Source organism: Mirounga leonina, unplaced genomic scaffold (assembly GCF_011800145.1).
Source record: "Mirounga leonina isolate KUSES-001 unplaced genomic scaffold, KU_Mleo_1.0 Mir_175, whole genome shotgun sequence".
NCBI lineage: Eukaryota > Metazoa > Chordata > Mammalia > Carnivora > Phocidae > Mirounga > Mirounga leonina.
The window spans coordinates 33,836,223-33,858,524 of NW_023270453.1; the positions used below are offsets into that span (position 1 = coordinate 33,836,223).

General features: G+C 49.3%; 1 protein-coding gene across 4 annotated transcripts in view; it reads left to right on the forward strand.

Moving 5' to 3' along the window:
- The window catches only part of LOC118021867 (nodal modulator 1), a 61,790-nt gene that overhangs the window by 19,824 nt on the left and 19,664 nt on the right, over positions 1 to 22,302 (forward strand). For all 4 annotated transcript variants that reach the window (XM_035022354.1, XM_035022351.1, XM_035022353.1 and 1 more), the window contains exons 12-25: positions 2,522 to 2,696; positions 4,050 to 4,191; positions 5,443 to 5,574; positions 6,595 to 6,731; positions 8,204 to 8,291; positions 10,462 to 10,525; positions 11,287 to 11,382; positions 13,963 to 14,181; positions 14,274 to 14,356; positions 15,217 to 15,376; positions 15,503 to 15,629; positions 17,057 to 17,170; positions 18,041 to 18,168; positions 19,134 to 19,275. In XM_035022354.1, the coding sequence (XP_034878245.1) occupies positions 2,522 to 2,696; positions 4,050 to 4,191; positions 5,443 to 5,574; positions 6,595 to 6,731; positions 8,204 to 8,291; positions 10,462 to 10,525; positions 11,287 to 11,382; positions 13,963 to 14,181; positions 14,274 to 14,356; positions 15,217 to 15,376; positions 15,503 to 15,629; positions 17,057 to 17,170; positions 18,041 to 18,168; positions 19,134 to 19,275 (1,807 nt within the window). The remainder of the gene's footprint in view (positions 1 to 2,521; positions 2,697 to 4,049; positions 4,192 to 5,442; positions 5,575 to 6,594; positions 6,732 to 8,203; positions 8,292 to 10,461; positions 10,526 to 11,286; positions 11,383 to 13,962; positions 14,182 to 14,273; positions 14,357 to 15,216; positions 15,377 to 15,502; positions 15,630 to 17,056; positions 17,171 to 18,040; positions 18,169 to 19,133; positions 19,276 to 22,302) is intronic.

Genomic DNA, 22,302 nt, shown 5'->3' on the forward strand with positions numbered 1-22,302 from the left:
GCGTGGTAGAGACGGGGCTTTTGTCTTCCTGGGGAGACAGACTCGAGCTGAGTAACTTGGGATGGTAAGTTCCAGTACATGTACAGGAAAGAGGGCCGGGGCCCTGGGAGGACCTTCACTGGGTCACTGAGCCAAAGGGACTCACAGTTAGCTAAGTGAGGCACTTCCCAGGCAGCAGGAACAACATGTTCCGAGGCCGTCAGGGGAGGGCGAGAGAAGTAGATGGATTTGACAGATAATGTGGGGAGGGAGTCAGCAGGCCTTGTGCTGTGGGGGGTCCCAGATTTCTTATTTGAATAACTGTGTACATGGAGGAGGTGCTATTCATGGAGATGGGAAAATGTATTTGTATTTATTTTTTTCCTTAAAGTGGAATATTTGGGTCAATGAAAGAAAAACGATGCTTGTTGAGTATCTTTGGGAAAATTCATCTCCCTTTTGGGCCAACATAGTACATTTGCCTTTTAATTCATTCATATTTCTTTCTTAAAAAAAATTCCCCATTTATTTGAGAAGGAAATGCTTTGACTTCTGTCCAAATGGTTATGAGAATAATCTCGCAATACACCAGAATTAGGAATTTTCATCCATAAATGTATTAAACCCCGATGGAGGAATTTGTTGACACAAAATCACTTTTTAAGGGATTCAGCATAACACAACACTGTCCTGCCGGCTTTTTAGTTTAGTTTTTTTAAACTAAAACCAATATACATTCGAGGTTTGGGGGAGCTGGACACTTCTCTTTGAGAATATGAGCTAAAATAGGCCGGATGGTTAAAATATTAGAGAAGCAGAGAGGTTCAGCGTGGGACAAATAAGGTGACATTCCCTGTGATATGTATACAGATCAAGAGAGAATATGAAAGGTTCTTAAGGATAACTCATCACTATTCCCTTTCTGTTCTTTTACTCTGAAAGTGCCCAGAAAGGGGGAAGTGAGAACCAAAATGTGTACCTTCAAATCTAGATCAGAGGCCTGCACACTTTCTCTGTAGAGGGCTTGAGAATAAATATTGTAGGCTTCCCACGGGCCATACGGCCTCTTTGACAAAACCCAGCACAGCCAAGTCATAAATGGATGGGCACGGCTGTGTTCCCATTAATCTTTATTTAGAATCCTGAGATGTGAATTTCATATGGTTTTTATGTGTCAGGATATTATTAATCTTTGATTTTCTGTCCCTCTTAACCCTTGAGAAGTATGGAATTAGGGGTGCCTGGGTGGCTCATTTGGTTGAGCATCCGACTCTTGATTTTGGCCCAGGTCGTGATCTCAGGGGCATGAGATCGAGCCTTGCATCAGTCTCATCACTGAGCAGGGAGTCTGCTTAAGATTCTCTCTCTCCCTCTGCCAACCTGCCTCTTTCCAAAAAAAAAAAAAAAAGGTGGAAGTAAAAGTAGGAGTAGCATTCCTAGCTCACAGTCCATACAGAAACAGGTGGCTGGCTGGCCTGGGCACGTGGGCCCTCGTTCCTTGCCCCCTGCTCAGGATTCTGAGCTCATGGTGGCGGCCTAGTCACTTCGCTCTAAAGAGATGACTGGCTTGTCCTCATTCTCAGATTTCACACACACAGTCTCCCACCCCTTTTTATTTGCGGCAGGGTGGGTGTTCCAGCGTTGAGAGTACCCCCTAATTATCCCACATCGAAGCCTCCTTTCCTTATCATCTTTCTGTCACAAGAAACAACTGATTTTTATCCCGAATGATTCTTTAAGATCGGAAAATACAACCTTTCATCAGCTGAGGATGCATTGACGGCCTCCAGCCGTGGTGCCTTATTACACTTTAACAAGTCCGGAGCTCAGAAGTGAAGAACGTCACTTGAGGCTGATGGTCTCTGTTGCCTTTTTCCAGCTTGGGGATGCGCCTCTCACGTGCTGCTCCGTGTGCCCTTTGGAACAGCATGCACACTGCTCATCGAGAGCCTCCGACCCGAGTCATTACCTGAATGGGGCCTCTCAGTCTAGGTCGCTTCTGTGGCTCCTCGCTCGTAAGGAGTTCGGTATTGGCTTTGTAATTATTTTAAACTTAATTACCTTTTCTGTTTCCGTCTTCCTGATTGCTTTTATCCACGAATTACATATAATCACAGGCGAAGAAGGTGTCTTTGATGCCCCTGCCCCGTTCCGCCTGGGCAATGCCACGGGTTTTTAGGCTGCTTAAAGGCTTCTGCTGCACCATCAACGATCCAATTTACCTGAAGCATTTTTATCATCGACAGATTTTTCTGAAAATTGCTTCCGCAGCTGGGGCATTGCGGATGTCACCTGGAACACACAAACCATCGCTCCGTGGGCCTCCGCTGTGCCTTGTCCCTTATACAGAGAGAGGTTCAGTCTTCCTTCCAAAGGTTGCTTTTTGAAGCTGGAGTCATTTGGGTTGCTTGTCGACCTCTTCATCAGGGTTAAACTAGTCCCGGGACCGGGGCAGGAAGAGGGATGCGTTGTTTGGGTTGGTAAGTGCCTTTCCTGTGGTAATTGAGTTCTCACGCTGGAATGAATGGGCCCCTCGTTGCAGGTTCAGTGTCTGTGGCCAGATATCAATCATTCGCTTCCCTGACACCGTCAAGCAGATGAGTAAATACAAAGTTGTCCTGTCATCTCAAGACAAGGACAAGTCTTTGGTCACTGTGGAGACGGATGCTCATGGATCATTTTGTTTTAAAGCAAAACCAGGGACTTACAAAGTCCAGGTATGACGAGTTTTGTTCTATTTAAGATATTTGAAAAAAGAGGCAATGATTTTTTAAAGGGTTATTATTAGCCAGATTGGGGTGACGGAGCATTTCTACTCCCAGTTTCTTATTTTGAGGTCTTTAGATTCCTGCATGTCACCGTAGAGCAGACGGGCACCCAGTTTGGAAACGATACACAGACCTCTTTTTTTCCCAGGCCCGATGTTTATTAGGAGTTTGCTCTAGGCTGCCAATCACACCTGCACCTTCTCAGGCTTCTGGCTACTATAGACTATCCATAAGTCCCCAAATTAACCCTTTATTAATGGCAAGCCCACAGTGCATGGCTTTTGGCGCCCGAGGCCAGGGTAGAGCTGGTGTTTCTCCACCTCGCCCTGAATTGAAGATGGCTGGTCTAACACCATCTGACTTCTCCATTGAGGCAGGCGGAGAAGCTGGGGGGACCCTGTACCTGTGGTCTCACCGTGAGGGTGAAGGCCTGAGCACAGGTGGGGGTGGCAGGCAAGAGAGGAGAGAGAGCCAGAGGTCAGCCCACTGTGCCTCAGTGACAGGGCCCTGCCCACAGGGAAGACTGTGACTCAGGGGAGCTCAGGCCCCCACATGTCCAGTCAGCTGCTCTTCCTCCCTGACGAAGGGCAGGTGAGGGGATGGAGAGGGCTGGGAAGGGCCCCCCCAAGACTGTGCTCTCCTCTAGAGCAGGTGGGATCCCCCCGTGAGGAGATGGGGTGCGAGGAGATTGGTTTCCCTGCTTCCACCCAACAGTGCGGTATGTGAGCTCATAGCTCTTTACCAGGCAGCCAGCTCTTGTGAAGTTGGCCACGCTGACAAGCCTTTGGAAACCCTTTCAAAGTATAAGGGACTTTTCCAAGGAAGGGCAACTTTGGGGTGTAATCTTTACTAGGGAGGACATAGGTGACCTCTGTCCTCTTCCCCAGTCCCTCTTCTTAGCCTAAGAAAGGACACAGAAGAAAAAGAAGAAAGTGGCCTGAGTCAGCCAGGGGGGACATCCACATAGCGTTGACAGGTTCATAGCTTACGTCGTGAGTGACCTCAGCCAGGAGAAGTTTCTGGGGCTTAGTGTGGTTTCCACCCAGGGTACAGGTGACCGATGACAGCCATGTGCCTCTGTGGGGTTATGCCAGATAGACTTTCGTGTGCTTTGCGGCAGGGCTGAAGGCTAGTTCGAGAAACACGTTTTCTTCCCATGGCCTGTTTGAGGATTTGTTGTGATTATAAAACTAGGCCTAGAAGTGAACCTCTGTCCAATATTTAGCCTTGGGCCCGGGCGTAGGCAGGGGGAGCCGCGGCCTTGGCGCAGACACTGACGTCCTGTGTGTCCCTACCCTGCAGGTGATGGTTCCTGAGGCGGAGACCAGAGCGGGGCTGACCTTGAAGCCCCAGACGTTCCCCCTTGCTGTGACCGATAGGCCTGTGATGGACGTGGCCTTTGTGCAGTTCTTGGCATCAGTTTCTGGGAAAGTCTCTTGTTTGGGTAAGGTGTCAGGTGAAGCGAAAATAGATAGTTTCTTGGAAGTGGGATTTTGGTGAGCCTTTCCCTGTCGGGTGGTGGTCAAGGTGAATGCCAAAACCGCGCCTGGAAGTGGTTTTCAAATCCGTATTGCGTACGGTTCTTTCTGAGTAAGCGCCACACGGCAAGTCACTAGAAATGTTTCCTTTGCAGTATTTTTTTCTTTTTAAGATTTTATTTATTTATTTGCCAGAGAGAGAGAGCAAGAGAGCACAGCAGGGGGAGCAGCAGGCAGAGGGAGAGGGAGAAGCAGACTCCCTGCTGAGCAGAGAGCCTTATGTGGGGCTCGATCCTAGGACCCTGGGATCGTGACTTGAGCCGAAGGCAGACACTTAACCAATTGAGCCACCCAGGTGTCCCTCCCTTGCAGTATTTTTGCTTTGGCTCCTAAAAGAACAATAGGTGGCTTTTTTCCCAGCTCGGTCACTTTCCAGCTGTGAGACAGTAAGCTCAGCCTCAGTTTTCTCTTCTGTAGAATGGGAATACTACGGCTCTCAGAAGGTCTTAGTGAGGCTTTAACACGGTCAGGTCAGGCAGCGTGGCACAGATGTTAAGAACATAGAGTCTGAGATCAGACTGCATGAGCTTGCACCCTCGCTGTGTGACGTGGAGCAAGTTACTTAACCTCTCTGTGCTTTGAGTCTCTCATCTGTACTATGCAGGTAATGACAGTACCTGCCTCGAAGGGTGGTTGTGAGGATCAAAGGAATTAGTGGGTGTATAGCCTGTGTGAGGACCTGGAACACAGCAAGAGCCATGTAAATCTTTGCTCTTATGAGTAATATTACGATGACAGAGGACCCAGTTCTGCGCCTGGAATGAAGTGGGCATTCAGTGAAGTTCTGTCCTCTTTCTCTCTTTCTCTCTGGCTTCTGGTGCTCCGTAAATACTCCTTCCCCCATTTCACCTTCCATCTGACTTAGCAGGCACTCTGAAATACTGTTTTCCCTCTCCTGTCTTCTATGCTCGCACGGGGCTGTGCAGCAGATGATGGGGTGGCTTTCACCATCGGTGGCTCTGTTGTCTGGCACTGATGACCTGCACAGGGGAGGCGTTTTAGGGCCGAGCAGATGCATGTTGGCTGGAAAGGAAGCCTGCTGTCACTGCGCTTCGGGTCATAAGCGGTGGAAAGCAGCACCCCGGGGTGGAGGGTTCGAGGCTGGGCTGTGGCTGGCGAGGGCAGCCATCCGAGGCCCTCCTGTCTCCGCTCTGCAGACACCTGCGGCGACCTGCTGGTGACGCTGCAGTCCGTGAGCCGCCAGGGCGAGAAGCGGAGCCTCCAGCTCTCCGGCAAGGTCAACTCAATGACGTTCACCTTTGACAACGTGCTCCCCGGAAAATACAAAAGTAAGACCCCAAGGCGGCATCTCGCGGCTCTCACGTACTTCTGTCTTTCAGAACTTTGCCAAACCCAGTTCTCGAATTGCACCGTACCTGCATACCTTTTACTCCTCTTCCTTGCCCCTTGACCTTGAACGTGCATTATTTAGCAGTGGGGGATAATGGAGGAATGGCTGTTCCTGCCCTCACTGCCACCTTGTCAGGACAACCCACACATGTCTGCTGTTTGGGGAGGGTGCCCTCATTCGTGCCATTTTATGTCTAAGTGCCCGAATAGAGAGCATGAAATGGCACTGATGTGTCCTCCCCCTTAGTAGCTGTGTGATGTCCCTGAGACTCTGTTTCGTCTTCTCAAATAGGAGTGTTACGGCCTCTCTGGAGAGTGCAAAACCAAATGAAATGCAGTGTGTACAGCGTCTGGAAGTAGTAGGTGCTGGCCAGTGTTGCTTCCCTTTTCCCTGCTGTTCTCGAGAAGCCACCTGTTGGCTGTATTTCTGCTTTTTCAAGGCTCAGTTTAGAGCCTCTTGGCAGTGAATAGCTTATAAAGTAGGTTGTTTTATCTGGGAAGTTATATTTTCTGTTCTATCAGGTGTTGGCAAACGATGGCAGGGGGCCCAACTGCCTGTGTTTATAAATAAAGTTTTATTCACACACAGCCACACCCATTTGCTTATGTATTATTGACAGCTGCTTATGTGCTACGAAGGCAGAGTTGAATATTTGCACAACCTGTAGAGTTGGAAATATTTACTCTCTGGCCTTTTACAGGAAAAGTTTGCTGCCCCTTAAATATCTTACTTGTGAGCGTGCTGTTGAGACGCCACCGAATTTCTTTCTTGCTGATGTTAATGAGCATGGGTTTCATTTTTCTCTTTAGTACTTACTTGTCCTGAGCGTTACCAGTTATGTGTGTGTGCGTGCGCATATATGCGCATACACGTTAAAAATAATTAAGTCCTTGTACTTTTTACTCAGGGAGGTGATGTGCTCTGTGCCCATGTGTGTCTGTAATTGTGGCTTTTCCAGTAAGCATCATGCATGAAGATTGGTGCTGGAAAAACAAGAGTCTGGAGGTGGAGGTTCTGGAGGACGACGTGTCAACGATTGAGTTTAGGCAGACGGGCTACATGCTGCGATGTTCCCTTTCTCACGCAATCACTCTGGTATGCCTGCCTCGTGTGGGTTCTCTTATTTGGAAAGCGGGAAGGTGCTAGCATGCCAAGAAGATTTTAACTATCGTTAAGTCAAATATCCTTCTCTGCCCTCCACTCATCCCCCGATTCAGGAAAGCACAGGGAGCTTTTTAAAACCGCTTAGTGGAAAGATGCCTTTGGGAGATTTTCTTGTCCTGGCCCCGCATGAAATTCTAACTTTGATGAGTGACTTGGGACAGCTGTCGTGTGGAGCACATTGGTTTTTTGTAGCCCTGGGATCATAATTCCCACTTCTCGGGGTTGTAGTGAAGCTTAAGAAAACCTCTTCTGTACTTGGTTTCCCCGGTGAACACTGCTATTATTATTAATAGGTGCCGCCAAGTCACTTTCTCTGGTATATTTATTCCGGGGCAGAGGACAGAGCGGTTCGGATCTTACTGTCTTGTTGATGGAATCTCCCTGACAGGCAGTGTGCCCCTTGGGTTTCAGGAAAGAGAACAGGTGTGTGGCCCGTCTCGGTCCATTCATGAGTTTTGTAGAACTTTTTGGCTTCCGGTGATGGCAGATGTCATTGTCAGGTTCCGGTGGAGAAACTGAGGCAAGCGGCAGTTAAGCCACCGCTCATGTTAGACCCTTGGAGGGCTGGCAGCCTGCAGTGCCAGTCGACTGCCCTAACTGCTTCATGACAAATACTGCACAAGCCATGTGGTTCCAGGAGATGGGTTAGTTGGTACCCAGTTGAGAGTAAGTGGTAGACATTTAGGAGATTGTTCCTTTCCTTCAGCTGTTCAGCGGGTTTCTCTTTCCCTTTGGACGAGATCCCCATTCCAGAACAGTGGCCAGCAAAGCCCTCTCCTTCCCCCCAGCCTCCTACTGCTCTCTCCACCTTGCTGCCTGGGCCCCGGCACACCAGCCTTCTCTTCACCTCCACACCAGGCTCGTTCCCTCCTCTGGGCCTTCGCACATGCGCTTCCCTCAGTCATCTTTCCCGGCGGTGCGTGTGCTTGGTTTTCTCTCATCATTCAGGCTGCAGCCCCAATGTTGTCTACTCAGGAGAGGTCCTGCCCTGAGCCGGGCCAGCCGAGATGCTCCTGCCACGCTCCCACTCTGTCCTGCCTCCTTGGCTGTTCGGCCCACTGCACTGTTACTTATTAGCTGAAATCTCATTTCTTTGTTGACCACATTGATTTTCTGTCTTCCTATATTAGAACGTAAGCCCCCTGAGTGCAGGAGCCACGTCAGCCACCAGGGCCCAGCCCTGGGTCTGTCATAGCAGGTGCTCAATAAATATTAGTTGATTGAATGAAAAAGAGCATGTTTTTCTGGGAAGTTTTTGAAGGTTTTTAATTTTCCTGTGGCACCCAACTGCTCAAATGATTAATGGGTAAAACACATGACTGGTTCAGAAACAGAAATATTATTAATCATCTTGGTGTCTCCGTCTCCCCTAGTAAGTCACTGTATTGGCTTTGGTCCCTTAGGAATTTTATCAGGATGGAAATGGACCTGAGAACGTGGGGATTTATAACCTCTCCAAAGGAGTCAACCGATTCTGCTTGTCCAAGCCTGGTGAGTCTGGAAGGATTGATGGGCTCTGAGTTAGAGAATGGAAAGGCACCGAGGATTGTGGTAAAGGCCTTTTTTCGTCCCTGGATTCTCTTTGCGTCAGGCTATCAATTTCGGTTGTGGTTAGCGTACACTGGTTTTTCTGTCTCTTTCTGCTGGAGGGAGTGGTGTTTCGACCCAGAGAATTAGAGCCGGGGGGGTGGGGGTGTGGGGGGGAGGGGAGGGGCTGGAGAGCGTTCCTGGTCTCCGGGTTTGAGTTGGGTAGAGACGGCTGGGCCCATTCCCCTTGAAAAATACTATACCACGGGCCAGTGACCTCTCCTTAAAAGTGATCTTTTGAAGATAAAAATTGGACCATCTGCCCCCTTGCTTAAAATCCTTCAGTGGCTTCTCTCCCCTTGGAACAACTTTGTTGAGGTGCAGTTTGCAGACCATAAAATTCACCCATTTACAACATACAGGGATTTTTAGTAAACCTACACAATTTATGCGACCATAACCATAATCTGGTTTAGAGCATTTTCATCCCCCTGGTGATATTCTTCATGCATGTTTACAGTGAATCTCTGCTCCCAGCCCCAGGCAGCCACTAATCTATTTTCTGTCTCTATGGATTGGCCTTTTTTGGACATTTCATATACGTGAAATCCTACTATAGTGGTATTTTGTCTGTCTCCTTTAGCACATTTTTGAAATTTCTCATAATGTTTTGAAGTTCATGTTGGGGTAGGTATTAGTGGTCTGTTCCTTGTCGTTACTGAATACGCTCATGTGGATAGATAGTATTTTGTGTGTCCACTTACCGGTTGGTGGACATTTCCTGGTTTTTGGCTCTTACAAATAATGTTGCTGTGAAAGTTTGCATCCAAGTCTGTGTGTGGACATCTGTTTTCATTTCTTTTGGGTTAGATACCCAGGAATGGAGCTGCTGGGTCATAGGGTAAATTTATGTGTCATTTTTTAAGAAACTGCCCAACAGTTTTCTGAAGGGGCCGTGTGTGCCCGTGGGTGTCCCCACCAGTAGCGCACAAGGGTTCCCGTTCCTCACAACATCCGTTATAGTCTTTTTGATTTTAGCCGTCCCGGTGGGCGTAAAGTGGCAACTCATGGTGGTTTTATTTTGCATTTTCCTGGTGAATAATTCAGTGACTTCTCTTGGTTCTCGAGATAGAATACACACTCTTCCCCACCGTGTAGCTGTTCCCAGCACGATAACTGGCCTGTAGTGGGTGCTGGTGCTCTGTCAACATTTGTAGGATGAAAGAACAAAGTGAACGGAGAAGCCCAAGTCTTTTGCCTGCCAGTAATTGCATAAGGGCTTCCTCGGTGGGCTGAAAACAGCAGAGATAGTTAGAACTCACTTCAGGGGGCGCCTGGGTGGCTCAGTTGGTTAAGCGACTGCCTTCGGCTCAGGTCATGATCCTGGAGTCCCGGGATCGAGTCCCGCGTCGGGCTCCCTGCTCAGCGGGGGGTCTGCTTCTCCTTCTGACCCACTTCCCTCTCGTGCTCTCTGTCTCTCAAATAAATAAATAAAATCCTTAAAAAAAAACCCAAAAACTCATTTCAGGTTTTTATAGGAATCATGGCCAAAAGGTGGGTTAGTGACCGTTTGGGGGAATAAATCATTAGGCTTCACTCCTTCCTGAAACTGACTGTATTCCTCCAGCAAACGACTTAGGCACATAATCGTTACCCTATGTAGGCTTGTGGCATAAAAGTGTCCTCTGCAATCGTTCCATAAATTTCGGGGCCTTCCTCTGCTCCGTGCTCCGTTTTAGGAATATTTCTAGGAAGGAGGTCAGGCTGTGGTTATCTTTTGGATCTTTAATAGAATCTGTTAAGTGGAAAATTCTCGGTCTCATTTGTGGTAGCAATGTACTTCCTGTTCTTCGTGTGCACGTCCCTGTTAGCTTGATCTGTGCAGATGAAACTAGTGTGAGTTGTTCAGTTACGGAAAATGAAATCCTGAGCTTGTGAGGGGCCATGAAATGGACCGGGTTGTTGGGAAGAAGCTGCCATAGGCAGCGGAAAAGGCATCTTGGGTTCCATTATTGCACATCTGCTCTGTGTGTGTGTTCAAGTGAGAGGCGCTGCCTGTAGATTTTCAGTGCTGGAAGTGCTCAGTGTGGTAGAAACCCTCCTCTGAAAATGACTTTTGATTTCCTGGCCGCAGGTGTGTACAAGGTGACCCCTCGCTCCTGCCACCGGTTTGAGCAAGCGTTCTACACCTATGACACGTAAGCTGGGTGTTCACCGCCCCGTGGTGTGTGTGAGCCTCCTCTGCAGTAGAGTGGGCGCACACCTCTTCTTCAGTTATTTCTGATAAACAAAGGAAAGTTTTTTTCTGGAAGAGGTAAAGTTAGGTATAAAAAAGAATTTCCATGTAAGGATTTTAAGACACTTGGATACATTATTATTATTATTAGAAAGAGAGTGAGAGCGTGAGTGGAGGGTGGGGAGGGGCAGTGGGAGAGAGAGAGAATCCTAAGCAGACTCCGTGCCCAGCGCGGAGCCCGACACGGGGCTCGATCTCACGACCCTGAGCTGAAATCAAGAGTCGGGCACTTAACCGACTGAGCCACCCAGGCACCCCAGCACTTGGATAAATTATTGAGGAAATGGAGCTGGGATCTTTCCCCAGAATTCTGTAACCCAAGATGGAAGGCTGAGGTTTTCAAGTGGTGTAAATATCATTTTGGTTAAATCTTCCAGCCCTCAGTGGTGGGAGTTTCTCAAACTCCAGCCTCCCATTTGTACATTTTTTACACACGTTTGAGGGTTTCACCAGGAATTGGAGGTGTCAAGTTTTGGAGCGGAAAATTAGTTGATTCTTTAAAACACTGATAGGTACGTCAGGAGTTAGCTCACCCCAAACTTAGAGCAGTTTCGTGTAGTATATTTCAGGGTCAGAACGATTGCCCATAAAGGGTGTGTTTGTGATCCTTTAAGAACAACTGGGTGATGTTGTTGGTGTTTTTTTTCCCACTTTAATTTATAGGTCATCACCTAGTATCTTGACGTTGACAGCCATTCGCCACCATGTCCTTGGAACTATCACCACTGACAAAATGATGGATGTCACTGTGACGATCAAGTAAGGCTCGTGCTCCGCGGTGATCTGAGCACGGCGTGGGGTGGGGGTGGTGGTGGACGAGGCTGGGGGACTTCTCTAACAGATACTCTGGAAATTATTTTTGATTTCTTATCTCTAGGTGTGTATACAAACAGCCTTCCCTCTTACATGACATAGCCGTAAATTCACCACAGTCTTGGTCCTCTCCTTTTATGATTCCGGAATTAACTACGGATTGAGGGAGAGCCTTCTGACAGCTCGTTTCTGTGCCTTAAATTTTTGTTTGAACCTTTTACACTCCCTGCCTTGGCTAAAGGCGGAAAAAAAAAATCTCTGCCTTGTTCACTGTATTTCAGGTGTTTTAGCGAATTCAGAAAAATTGCCTATTTTTCTCGAGACCTTTTCTTGAAGGCTGGGCAAGTAGAGATGGCACCTGATCTACGCAGGTCGTGAGGGAGAAAGTATATGAAAGGCAGTCCCTCACTGAGGGTCAGGTTCATGCGAATGTCCCCTTTGAGAGGAATTTTTACAGTGTGGTGAGGTGCATCTGACACCCTAATTTTCTCGGGAAATGAAAGAATTTTGGCCACATGAACATCTTTGTGAGAGAGAGTGGAAACCTTGAGTAACTTTTCCTCCTCTTACCTTAAGTGACCTTCTCAGCTGTGTCTCCATCTTTCTGTCCACTGCCTTTTCAACTCATCCACCTGTGCCGAAAATGTTTGTGGAGAGTCTTTAGTGTTCAGGGCCAGCCCCTGCCTTTGTGGGACTTAGAATTTCACAGGGGACACGGACACTCATCTGGGTGTTGCACACGGAACTGTGAAGTTGCACCTACGATGAGGGCTTTGTATTGGCCCTCGTGAGGGTTGGGGGGGGCCCGCAGGGGAGGCAGGCCGATAGCGCCAGCCTGTGTTAAGGGTCTTTGTTTTGTCACATGGACACTATGACGTGTTTTAAGTAGAGAGATAACTTTTTGCTTCAGAAAGCTCCCCCTCGCTGCTGAGTGAGCAGGTAGAAGAACCCCACGGGTGGACATCCCTTGATGTCACTGTGACGATCAAGTAAGTTGCTGATGGGGGTTCAGCCAGATGGTTGGTAGTGGGCTGGGGAGCCTTGGGTGGCTGGGAGGGTTGTTGAGCAGATGGAATTGACAGGATGTGGCAACACACTGACCAGTGGGGTCAGGTGGGATGAGTGTCGGGGACAGCCCTTGAGTTCTGACTGAGGAGAGTGGGTTGAAGGGGTACCCCATTCCCCGGGGTAGCCAGGTGTCTAGGAGATGGACGTGGGAGTGTTTCTTGCGGGCCCGGGACTATGTCTGGTGCTGGAACAATGCCTTTTACTGTTCTCCTGCTTGGAACGTAGCAGTTACTGGTGGGACTAAAAATTCATATTCTTACCAGTCATGAACCCGTATTACCTTATTTTCAGTCTTTATTGAATTCATTTTTGTAGCCTCAGAGGGGCTTTTGTTTTGTTTGCTTGTGCTGGGGATTGTATGAGACGCATGTTCCAGCTGGACATGGCTGCCTGGATCCCTCCCAGGGATCTCGTGCTCACTGGATCCCACACTGGACTCCTGGTTGTTGGCCTCTCCAGCCATCTTTCTAGGTGGTCCTTGACTCTTCTCCTGCATCCCGTACCCAACCAGTCCATGCGCAGATCCTTGGCTTTACAGTTGAAATATGCTTGCCATCTTGTCCCTTCTCCGCACTTCCCCTCCATACTCTGGTCTGAGCCACTGTCTCTTGCCTGGATCATTGCCACAGCCATCCTGCCTGGCCTCCCTGTTTGGGTTCTTGCTTCATGACAGTTTGTTTTCCATGTGGAAGGCAGAGTTCATCCTTTTGAAGTAGAGATCATGTCATGCCTTTGCCTGCAACTCCCGTGGCTCTCCATCCCACTCTGAGTGAAATCCAGGGTCCACACCAAGGCTTGCAAAGCCCTAGTCTAACACCTGCTGCCTGGTGCCCTGTGACCCATCTCATTCTTCTCTGGGTCCCTCTGCCCAGGCCACCTCAGTCTTCTGGCTGTCTCCCCAGGGGAGCTCCCACCCAGGCTCCAAGGCCTTTGAACTTGCTGTTTCCTTGCCCGCCATACTCCTCTGCCAGGGAGCCCAGTAAAGAACAGCACCCCCACCATCCCAGCACTCTTTGCTTCCACGCTGCTTTATTTTTCTCTGTCGTACTTACCTGACCTCATTTTCTGTTAATCGTCTGCCTCTTCCCACTGGAATGTGGATTCCACCTGGTTAGGGAATGCTGTCTGTCCAGCTTACCGGTTTTCTAGCAGAGTGTTTTCAGTTAGGGTTGAATGAAAAAAGATGGTGGCGTGCAAAGACTTCCACATCCTACGGGAAATCGGACGTTTTCTTCAAGTCACAAAGTACTTCTCCCAGCCGAGAGCTACTTGATCCTGCTGCCATCACAGGGATGTTCAGTTTTTATTTTTTAAAAAAACGATCAGTGTGTCGCCATGGTGGCACTATAAGGGCTTTGGTTTCTTCCTTACCGATGAGTCCTTTTCGAAATGTCAGATTGCCACCGACCACAGGGATAGGTGACCACCTGCTCTCGGCTGCTCCTTCCTTTCTTCCAGGTCGTCCATTGACAGTGAACCCGCCTTGGTCCTGGGCCCCCTGAAGTCTGTGCAGGAGCTGCGGAGGGAGCAGCAGTGGGCCGAGATCGAGAGCCGCAAGCAGGAGCGGGAGAAGAGCGGCAGGGAAGACGCGGGGGGAGGGAGGGCCAAGCCCCCCGTCCAGGAGATGGTGGAGGAGCTACAGGGCCCCTTCTCCTATGACTTCTCCTACTGGGCACGGTAAGCTCCCTGTCTCTGTGCTGTCGTCTGTTCTGCTGGCCTTCCCAGCGGAGGGCGGAACCAGCCACATGGAAGTATTTCCATCGTTTTAGGTCCGGAGAGAAAATCACTGTGACACCCTCGTCTAAAGAGCTGCTCTTCTACCCGCCGTCCATGGAAGCCACCGTCAGCGGAGGTAAATGTCAACTCAGTGAGCCCCAGACACATCTCTGCAACCGTTCCTCTACCTGCATTTAAAAACGTATTCCGTGTCGTTGTTCCCACTAAGCCGTTTCTGTAATAAGGCTCCTGAAATGCCCTTTGGCATAGAACTGTCACTGCTTGGCGAGTGAGTGAGTGAGTGAATGGAAGGTCTCCGTCGATGAAAGTAACTCCAGTTATTAGAATTTGGGCCATCTCTTTGGAGAAGGGCTACCGACTGTTTCCCCTGCATTTTTAGTTTGCCACCAAAAAGCCAGTGAAAAAGCAAAGCCCTCCCTTACTGAAATGTGAGCATTAGCCATTGTGTGTCTGAACTCTTCATGGTGTTTATACTTGTTGGTAGGGGTGAGGGAGGGTCTTCTTGGGACCGGACAATTAGAAGTGACGGCTGGTGGAATAGTGTCTTTTGGCTTCCGACCATTTCCTCTAGCATTATGGGTTCATTAGATCCTGGGCATTTACGTGGTCTGTGTTTGGAAGGAGGGCGTACTGAATAACGTGGCTTTCTGGCAGGCAGCCCGTTTGGGGTGAGCTTCCGCCTCAGGTCCTCCTGCATAGCCTCTTACCCACCAGAAAGGCCTTGTGACAATGGAGAGAGAGGGGTAGTGCGAACCCAGCCTTTGTTAGATTTATCTGCTCACATTCCCAGCCCTTGAGCAGGGCCTTTCAGGGATGGAGGCTTGGGTTCCCTGATTATTGCAGTTTCTGTTATGTATTAACCTCATTTGGACTTAGCTTATCCGTTTCAGGCCCGTCGTTAGTGGGAAGCCCGCCAACCAGAATGCCCCCTCCCACGACAGCTAAGTCCTGTTCTTCTGTTTGTTCCCTGTGTAGAAAGCTGCCCAGGGAAGCTGATTGAGATCCATGGGAAAGCTGGCTTATTTCTGGAAGGCCAGATCCACCCAGAGTTGGAGGGAGTTGAGATCGTCATCAGTGAAAAGGGGGCGAGCTCACCCCTGATCACAGTCTTCACTGATGACAGAGGTGCCTATAGGTAAGCCCTGCAGAAGAAGCACTTGCTTGGGGACCAGGCGGGGAGCCCAGGCTTCCACGGGGCTGGCGAGGCCTCCCGTAGGTGTGATGCACAACCATCTCCAGCATCGGCTTGCTTTTTGTCCAGTGTTGGGCCCCTGCACAGCGACCTGGAGTACACTGTGTCCTCACAGAAGGAAGGCTACGTTTTGACCGCGGTGGAAGGAACCGTAGGAGACTTTAAGGCGTATGCTTTGGCCGGCGTAAGCTTTGAGGTAACACGTTTTTAAAATTGTTTTTATTGCGGTATAATAATTGGCATACAGTAAACTGCACATAAAGCATATAAATTTGATCATTTCACCCATGAAAACAGTGATAATCTGGTACCCTACTAAGTTACCTTGTACCCCGCCCCTCCCTGCTGATCTGATCTGATCTGCTTTCTGTCAGCGTGGATTAGTTTGCATATTCTAGAATTTGCATAAATGGAATCATACAGGATGTACTCTTTTTAGGGGGCTTCCTTTCACCCAGCGTAATTTGGAGACCTGTTGACTTTAGCTTGTTTGCATACCTTTTGGTGAGTGTTTTAAACTCTCATCCTTAACTCTGTTCTGTGTAAAAGGACAGAATGTTCCTAGAGTGGTGTTTGATGTCATTCTGTCTTCCCGCCATCATTCTTGGGAAGAAGCATGCTGTGTGATGTCCAGAGTCAAGTCTGGAGGTCCTTGAGTGTGAATATTTTCAACATAGAGGTTCAAGGAAAAGAAGCACAGATGACATCACATACAGATTTCAAATTCTCTTGTGCAGGATGCATTTTAAAGCAAATTAAAAGACATTCCAACTGGGAAGAACTCTTTATACCATAAGTAATACCCCAGATTACCAGGAACTGCTCAAATCGATAAGAAAATGACAACCCCATAGAAAAAAGAACAGCAAAGTATAGGAAAAGGCAATTCGCAGAAGTCATACAAGTGACTGATAAATGTAGGAGAAACGCCCAACTTCAGCAGTGACTGAGGAATGCAAAGGAAGTTACCATAGAAACACTGGGTTTTAGGTTAGATTCGCAGTGATTAAGACAATGTCCATTTTTTGAAGAGCGAGTAGGGCCCCACGCGTGGATGATTCAGAGACCTGTAAGTGGTCACAGCTACTTTGGTGTGCAGCGTGGTGGCGTCATTTTGAATTCAGAGTGCACGATGTCCCAGCCGTTTCCCTAGGAATAGAGGAAACCGTGAGTGCACATAGATATACATGTTCCAGGACGCTTCGATGGTCCCACCTTTTCTGTCCCAAAAGTAAGTGGCCAGTGTGCGTGCCGTGGCTGGCCGCCCCCTGCTTTAGGATGCTGTGTGTGAGGACACAGTATGGCAGGCGGTGTGGCCTGGCAGAGCGGGAAGCAGGGACTGGTGGTTGAGGGGCCCCATGCTTGATTCACCCCCCCACCGCGAAGTCAGTCAACACTAGCCGTGATGCTTATACGCTTGTGGGCACAGCGGCAGTTCTGGAAGGCTGCCCGCCAAACTCTTAATATGAGTTACCCCTGGGGACAAAGGCTAGACCTTCTGTCCCCCAATGGATCAAAATAAAAGAAACACAACCCAGAAGAGTTACCTCTTGACCTTTGAAATGTTCTTTTCAGTGGGTAAGAGGAATTTACCTTGCTCTGCTGTTCCTTTCTCACCCCCAGATAAAGGCCGAGGATGACCAGCCCCTCCCCGGTGTCCTCTTATCCCTCAGCGGCGGCATGTTTCGTTCCAACCTCTTGACTCAGGACAATGGCATTCTGACGTTCTCCAATCTGGTAAGGTGTCCTGTAATTTACCGCCCACCGGTCTTCCTCCTCCCTGGGAGTGCGGGGACACGGCGTGCGTAACTTAGGTAGCGCTTGACAACGTGAGAACAGAGCCCTGTGTGGAGTGTTTTATATTTCTTAGGGGACCAAATGTAATTAGAGTATTGCTCTTACTAGAACTTAATGTTGCTGATTCATGTTCCCTTCCGCCGACACATCTTGTTTTCTGGCCGCCGGCTTGTCACGACGACAATGTAATTAATGGCCCTGGCCGCAGCGACTCCTCTCCTAGGCATCCCTCTGCGAGAGCGTGGCCTCGTGTTGTTGAAATGCAGAGCCTTATTTGGGGGTTAGCTTGTGTTTCTTGTGCAAACCGTGGTCCCCATGGCGGGAGGACAGCACCGTCTCCCTCAAGATGTCGTTTGGGGCCCTGACCGGTGGAGACTCAGGAAGCGTACGTTACTTGGCTGTTCTTTGAGTCCTGGGAACAAAGTGACGGCTGCAGGGACGTCTCCTGCAGGCAGTGAGGCGGAGCTGAAAGATCATACGCTGAGTGGCTTCGAATCTTCCGTCCGCTATTTACTTGCTGTGTCATCTCTGGGAATTTACTTGATCTCTCTGAGCCTCAGTTTCTTTATAACATTCAAATTGGTTTCCACCTCACAGAAGTACTGTGGGCACCTCACACTGGCTGTTGTTAGAGCTGTCATTGCTGTCGCTGTCACCCGTTTACTGGAGAGTTAGTCACCGTTTCTGTCTGTGCAGGAAGCCCCAGAGCTCTGGTGGCCACATTCCCATCCCTGACGACTTTAGTCGCCCCCCGTTCAGCCATACCTGGAGGTGGCAGCAGAGGCTCAGTTTGTGGTTGTCTCTTGGCAGAGCCCTGGCCAGTATTACTTCAAGCCCATGATGAAGGAATTCCGGTTCGAACCGTCCTCACAAATGATCGAGGTTCAAGAGGGGCAGAACTTGAAGATCACCGTGACCGGCTACCGAACGGCCTACAGGTGCGCAGCCCACCTGCTCCCGGGTCCTCCGGGCCTGGGCTGGGGAGTCCCCCTCAGGCCTCTCTTTCCTGGGAACTCCACCTCGCCCCCATTCAGGAGCCAGAGGAGATAAGATAGCAAGTCCAGAGAGTTCTAACTGCTGCCTTTTTCTTCGGATTCCTCAAATTAGTGATTCTGTCACAAAGTTCCTATTCTGAAATTGGCCTGAGAGAGCCTGTTTAGTTGCTTAAAAGTTTTATTTTTACAAGAGCTTGAAACTGGAACTAAATGTTACAAAGGAGGAAATGAACTCACTTGAGTAAGGCTTCAAAATGTTGAAGAGAGGATAAAATGTTAGCTTTTCCTCCATTCCTTGTCTCCCAGCCGCTCACGTTTTCCAGTGTTTGAGAGCAGTTCCGGAGACGGTTTGCACAAATGCTGATGTGCTAATATACACAATACACTGTATATTAGCTGTATCAGCGTTTTGGAGCTGTAAGTTTATTTATAGACACACACACCACACACAGGTATTTGTAAAAGTACACGGAAGCACTTGAGGTGAAGATCGATTAATCAGAAAGTTTAGAAAAATGGGCCATTTTCAAATGAATATGTGGAATGAGAGAGAAACTGATTTCATTTCATTGGATGCTTCCTTACTTAAAATACAGCTTAATGAAAATGAGATAAAATGGAATAAAATAAGGCTTAGCCATTTTTAACTTTCTGGAGCATCCCTTCAAACGTAAAAGAACAGAAATCGGTGACAGCCTTCCGGCTGGCTCGAGCCTTCAGGCAGGAAGGCCGGATTTGGAAGTGACACGGCCAGGACTGACTTGCCTGGGTCATCGGGATACAGTTCTCCCCTGGGCTGTTTGGAACTGTAAATTGTTGTAAACGCGGGACACTTGACCACAAATCCTTCATGTGCTTCAGAAAACCACGGGACTTACCATGTTCCATTTCTTCTCTTGTTGCTCTAGTTGCTATGGTACAGTTTCTTCTCTGAACGGAGAACCAGAGCAGGGTGTCGCTGTGGAGGCAGTGGGACAGAACGACTGTAGTATTTACGGGGAAGACACTGTGACAGATGAGGAGGGGAAGTTCAGATTACGTGGATTGCTGGTGAGACTTTGGACATTTTTTGTTAGTGGGTCTTTCACCTTGGATTCAGAGGTATCTTGTGCCCCCCAAGACTGGTGGGAATGGGCAGAGCAAGGGGTTTGGGGCTGGGGGGTTAGGGCTCTGGAACCCTCCTAATCCCTGTCTTATCTGGCACAGTTTACCTTTCATTAAGCTGACACATTGGGTTGGGGTTTTGTGGCAAAATGAAGTTGGAAAACAGTGGGTCTGGTGCAGCTTTGCCCGGCATTAGGCGGTTGTGGCGTAGGCCAGGGCTCTCAGACCAAATGCCTGTGGGGCCAGAAGAGGCGTGTGAATGGCCGAAGGATGCTGGGTGCCCACTAGGGAGCGGTGAGGAGTGTAGTGAACTCCAGAGGGCAGGACCCATGCAAAGGGCGCAGCTCCCACTCCATTCCAGCTCCTTATAGCCATGTGGGAAGATAGGCTCAGTGCTGCCAGATCGTTCGAATTGTTAAAAGGCAAGTTTGAAGTTCAGATTTCCATGTGAAAACTCCTGACTTTTAGGTGTCAACAGCTAATTAAAAAAACCCCACAAACCCACAACTTTGTTGTGTGGGCCAAACAACCAACTCATTTGTCCTTTGCTCAGCTGCAACATTCAGTTTAGGGTTTATGATGCTTCCTCAATTTGTATTCTTGCATTCATGCATTTGCTCATTCAGCAGACACTACCTGTGTACTGTGTGGTCACTGCAAGAGTGTGGGTTGGACAACACCTGCTGGACTGGGTCCCTGGGATCTGGGGTTGGGTCCCCGGGCTTTCAGAGTCACACACAGGATATTCCTAGCTGACCGCAGAGACAGGCACGCATAACTCCGCAGCAGGCTAATGTTTGCCCAGATCACGTGAGCTGAAATGTAAGCTAGTTTCCCAGTTTATTTAGATACATTGGAGCAAAGCTGTTCTTGCCCCCAAACAAAAATACTCATGTCCAGGGCATCCCAGTGTCAGATCCTGGGGTACCTGGAAGGCAGGTTGGAAGGTTGCCTGGTGAGCTTGGGGTATTCAAGCTGAGGAGGATGGATTTGGGGGTGTCTTCCCTGGCTGTGCTGAAGACTAGAATTCTGATTGTCCAGCTGGATGCATACCAACTGTGTGGGCTCTGCACTCCCCGCTCTGCCCACCACTCCCTCTGTCTGGCATGTTCTCAGCAGAGTTGTCAAGATGACAGTTGTCTTGCTGTGCTTAGGAGTCTGCACAAGTCTTACCGCGATGCTCCTTTCTTGCTGTCCTCCGCCCTGGGGCTGGGGGGGACTGCCCCTGAGGAATGTGCTTCCTGCAGGCCCGCTCCCTTCCTGTGACAGTGGTTCTACAGAGAACAGACAGGCGGGACACCACGGCCTCATGCCACTGCAGCCAGGGCCCCGGGAGAGGCGTCCAGTTGTGGGAGCCGGCTCCTCGGCCTCACGAGATCCGTGCAAGCCTAGCCCTTGCAGTTCCGTCCTTTGTTGGCTGCACGAACGACCTTCTGCTCTCATCTGCCTGGGTGTGAATCCCGCCTCCGTCATCGCTTGGCTGTATATGTTCAGGCAAGGGGTTTATCCTTTCTCTGTTTCGTCATCTGTAGAACAAGGATAAGAGTGACGTCCACCTCGGAGGTCGGCTGTGGGTGTTAAATAGGTCAGTGTATGTGGCACGCACAATGTCGACAAACAAAACCTTCCCCCGAGGCGGCCCTCACCTAAGCTGCCAGCTCAGGTTTTGGTTTGTAGCTTTCTGGGTTGACAGCTTGAGAAGGGATCTGGGTGGGTGCCTGTGTAGGGCAGGAGCTTTCCTTCCTCTGGGTGGATTCTGTGTTCTTGGCCTACCTCACTCTTACGGTTGCGGGGACGCAAAATCTCCATCACCTTCTTGGTTCTCCCATTGTCTCGCTGGCCCAGACGTGTTCTTCTAATCTCACCAGCTTAACACATTGTGTGTAATTAAACCGAAGATAGTTTCCTTCTCCGGCGCAGTAGATTTCCATTTTAATTGATGCTCTGAAGACACCCTCCTCCTCCCCCTGTTCCTCTTCCTTCTAATAGGTGGTAATTTATTAGTGCTGTCAGTAGTAAGTCGCCTTGGGGGCTGCCCACGCCTTCATGTGCCAGGCCGCAAGTTCTGGGGGGACATCCTTAGCCATTCCTCAGCCAGGGCTTGGGATTCTCGTTTGCCAGTCTCCCAGAGGACACAAGGCTGAAGATCCCTTGTTGTAGGTTTCCTAAGGATCCCCGCCCCAGGCAGAACTCATTCATTCATTTCACCTTTCCCTGCACTGTTGTCAGGACATCTTGGGCAAGAAGCTGCGGCACTAGAGTCCATGGCCAAAGGATGAGGGCGAGTCCCCGAGTCAGTCGGCTGGGCCCCGAGTGAGGAGGGGGCTGGTTGGGATGGAGCAGCTGCCTGGACAGGCTCCCTGGTGGTCCAGGTGCAGGAGCAAGCGGGCAGTGCCGTCCCCTTTTCTGCCCAAGTGACTGCTCACATCCCTTCCTCCCTGGGGTACAAATGGCCCTTTTGAGCTGAACCCGATACTGCCAGTCCTAACTCACCTGTAAAGTCAATGAATGTGTCTACTGGTGATGGTGAATTTATTCTGTTTTCAAAAAAACAATAGCTTTATTGTCTCTGTAAAGGTGCCACGTGCTCATTATAAAATAGCTCAAGCAACATAGCCCAACGAGCAGAATCTTAAAACGGAAGAAACACACCCTACAGCTATCAAAGCACACATTATTTTAGGAGACCAGAAGCCTTTTATCCATGCTAGTTTAAAAATAAACGATCACGGGCGCCTGGGTGGCTCAGTTGGTTAAGCGACTGCCTTCAGCTCAGGTCATGATCCCAGGGTCCTGGGATCGAGTCCCGCATTGGGCTCCCTGCTCTGCGGAAAGCCTGCTTCTCCCTCTCCCACTCCCCCTGCTTGTGTTCCCTCTCTCGCTGTATCTCTCTCTGTCAAATAAATAAATAAAATCTTTTAAAAAAATAAAAATAAAAATAAACGATCACATCTTAGGGCTGGCCCCCGTTAG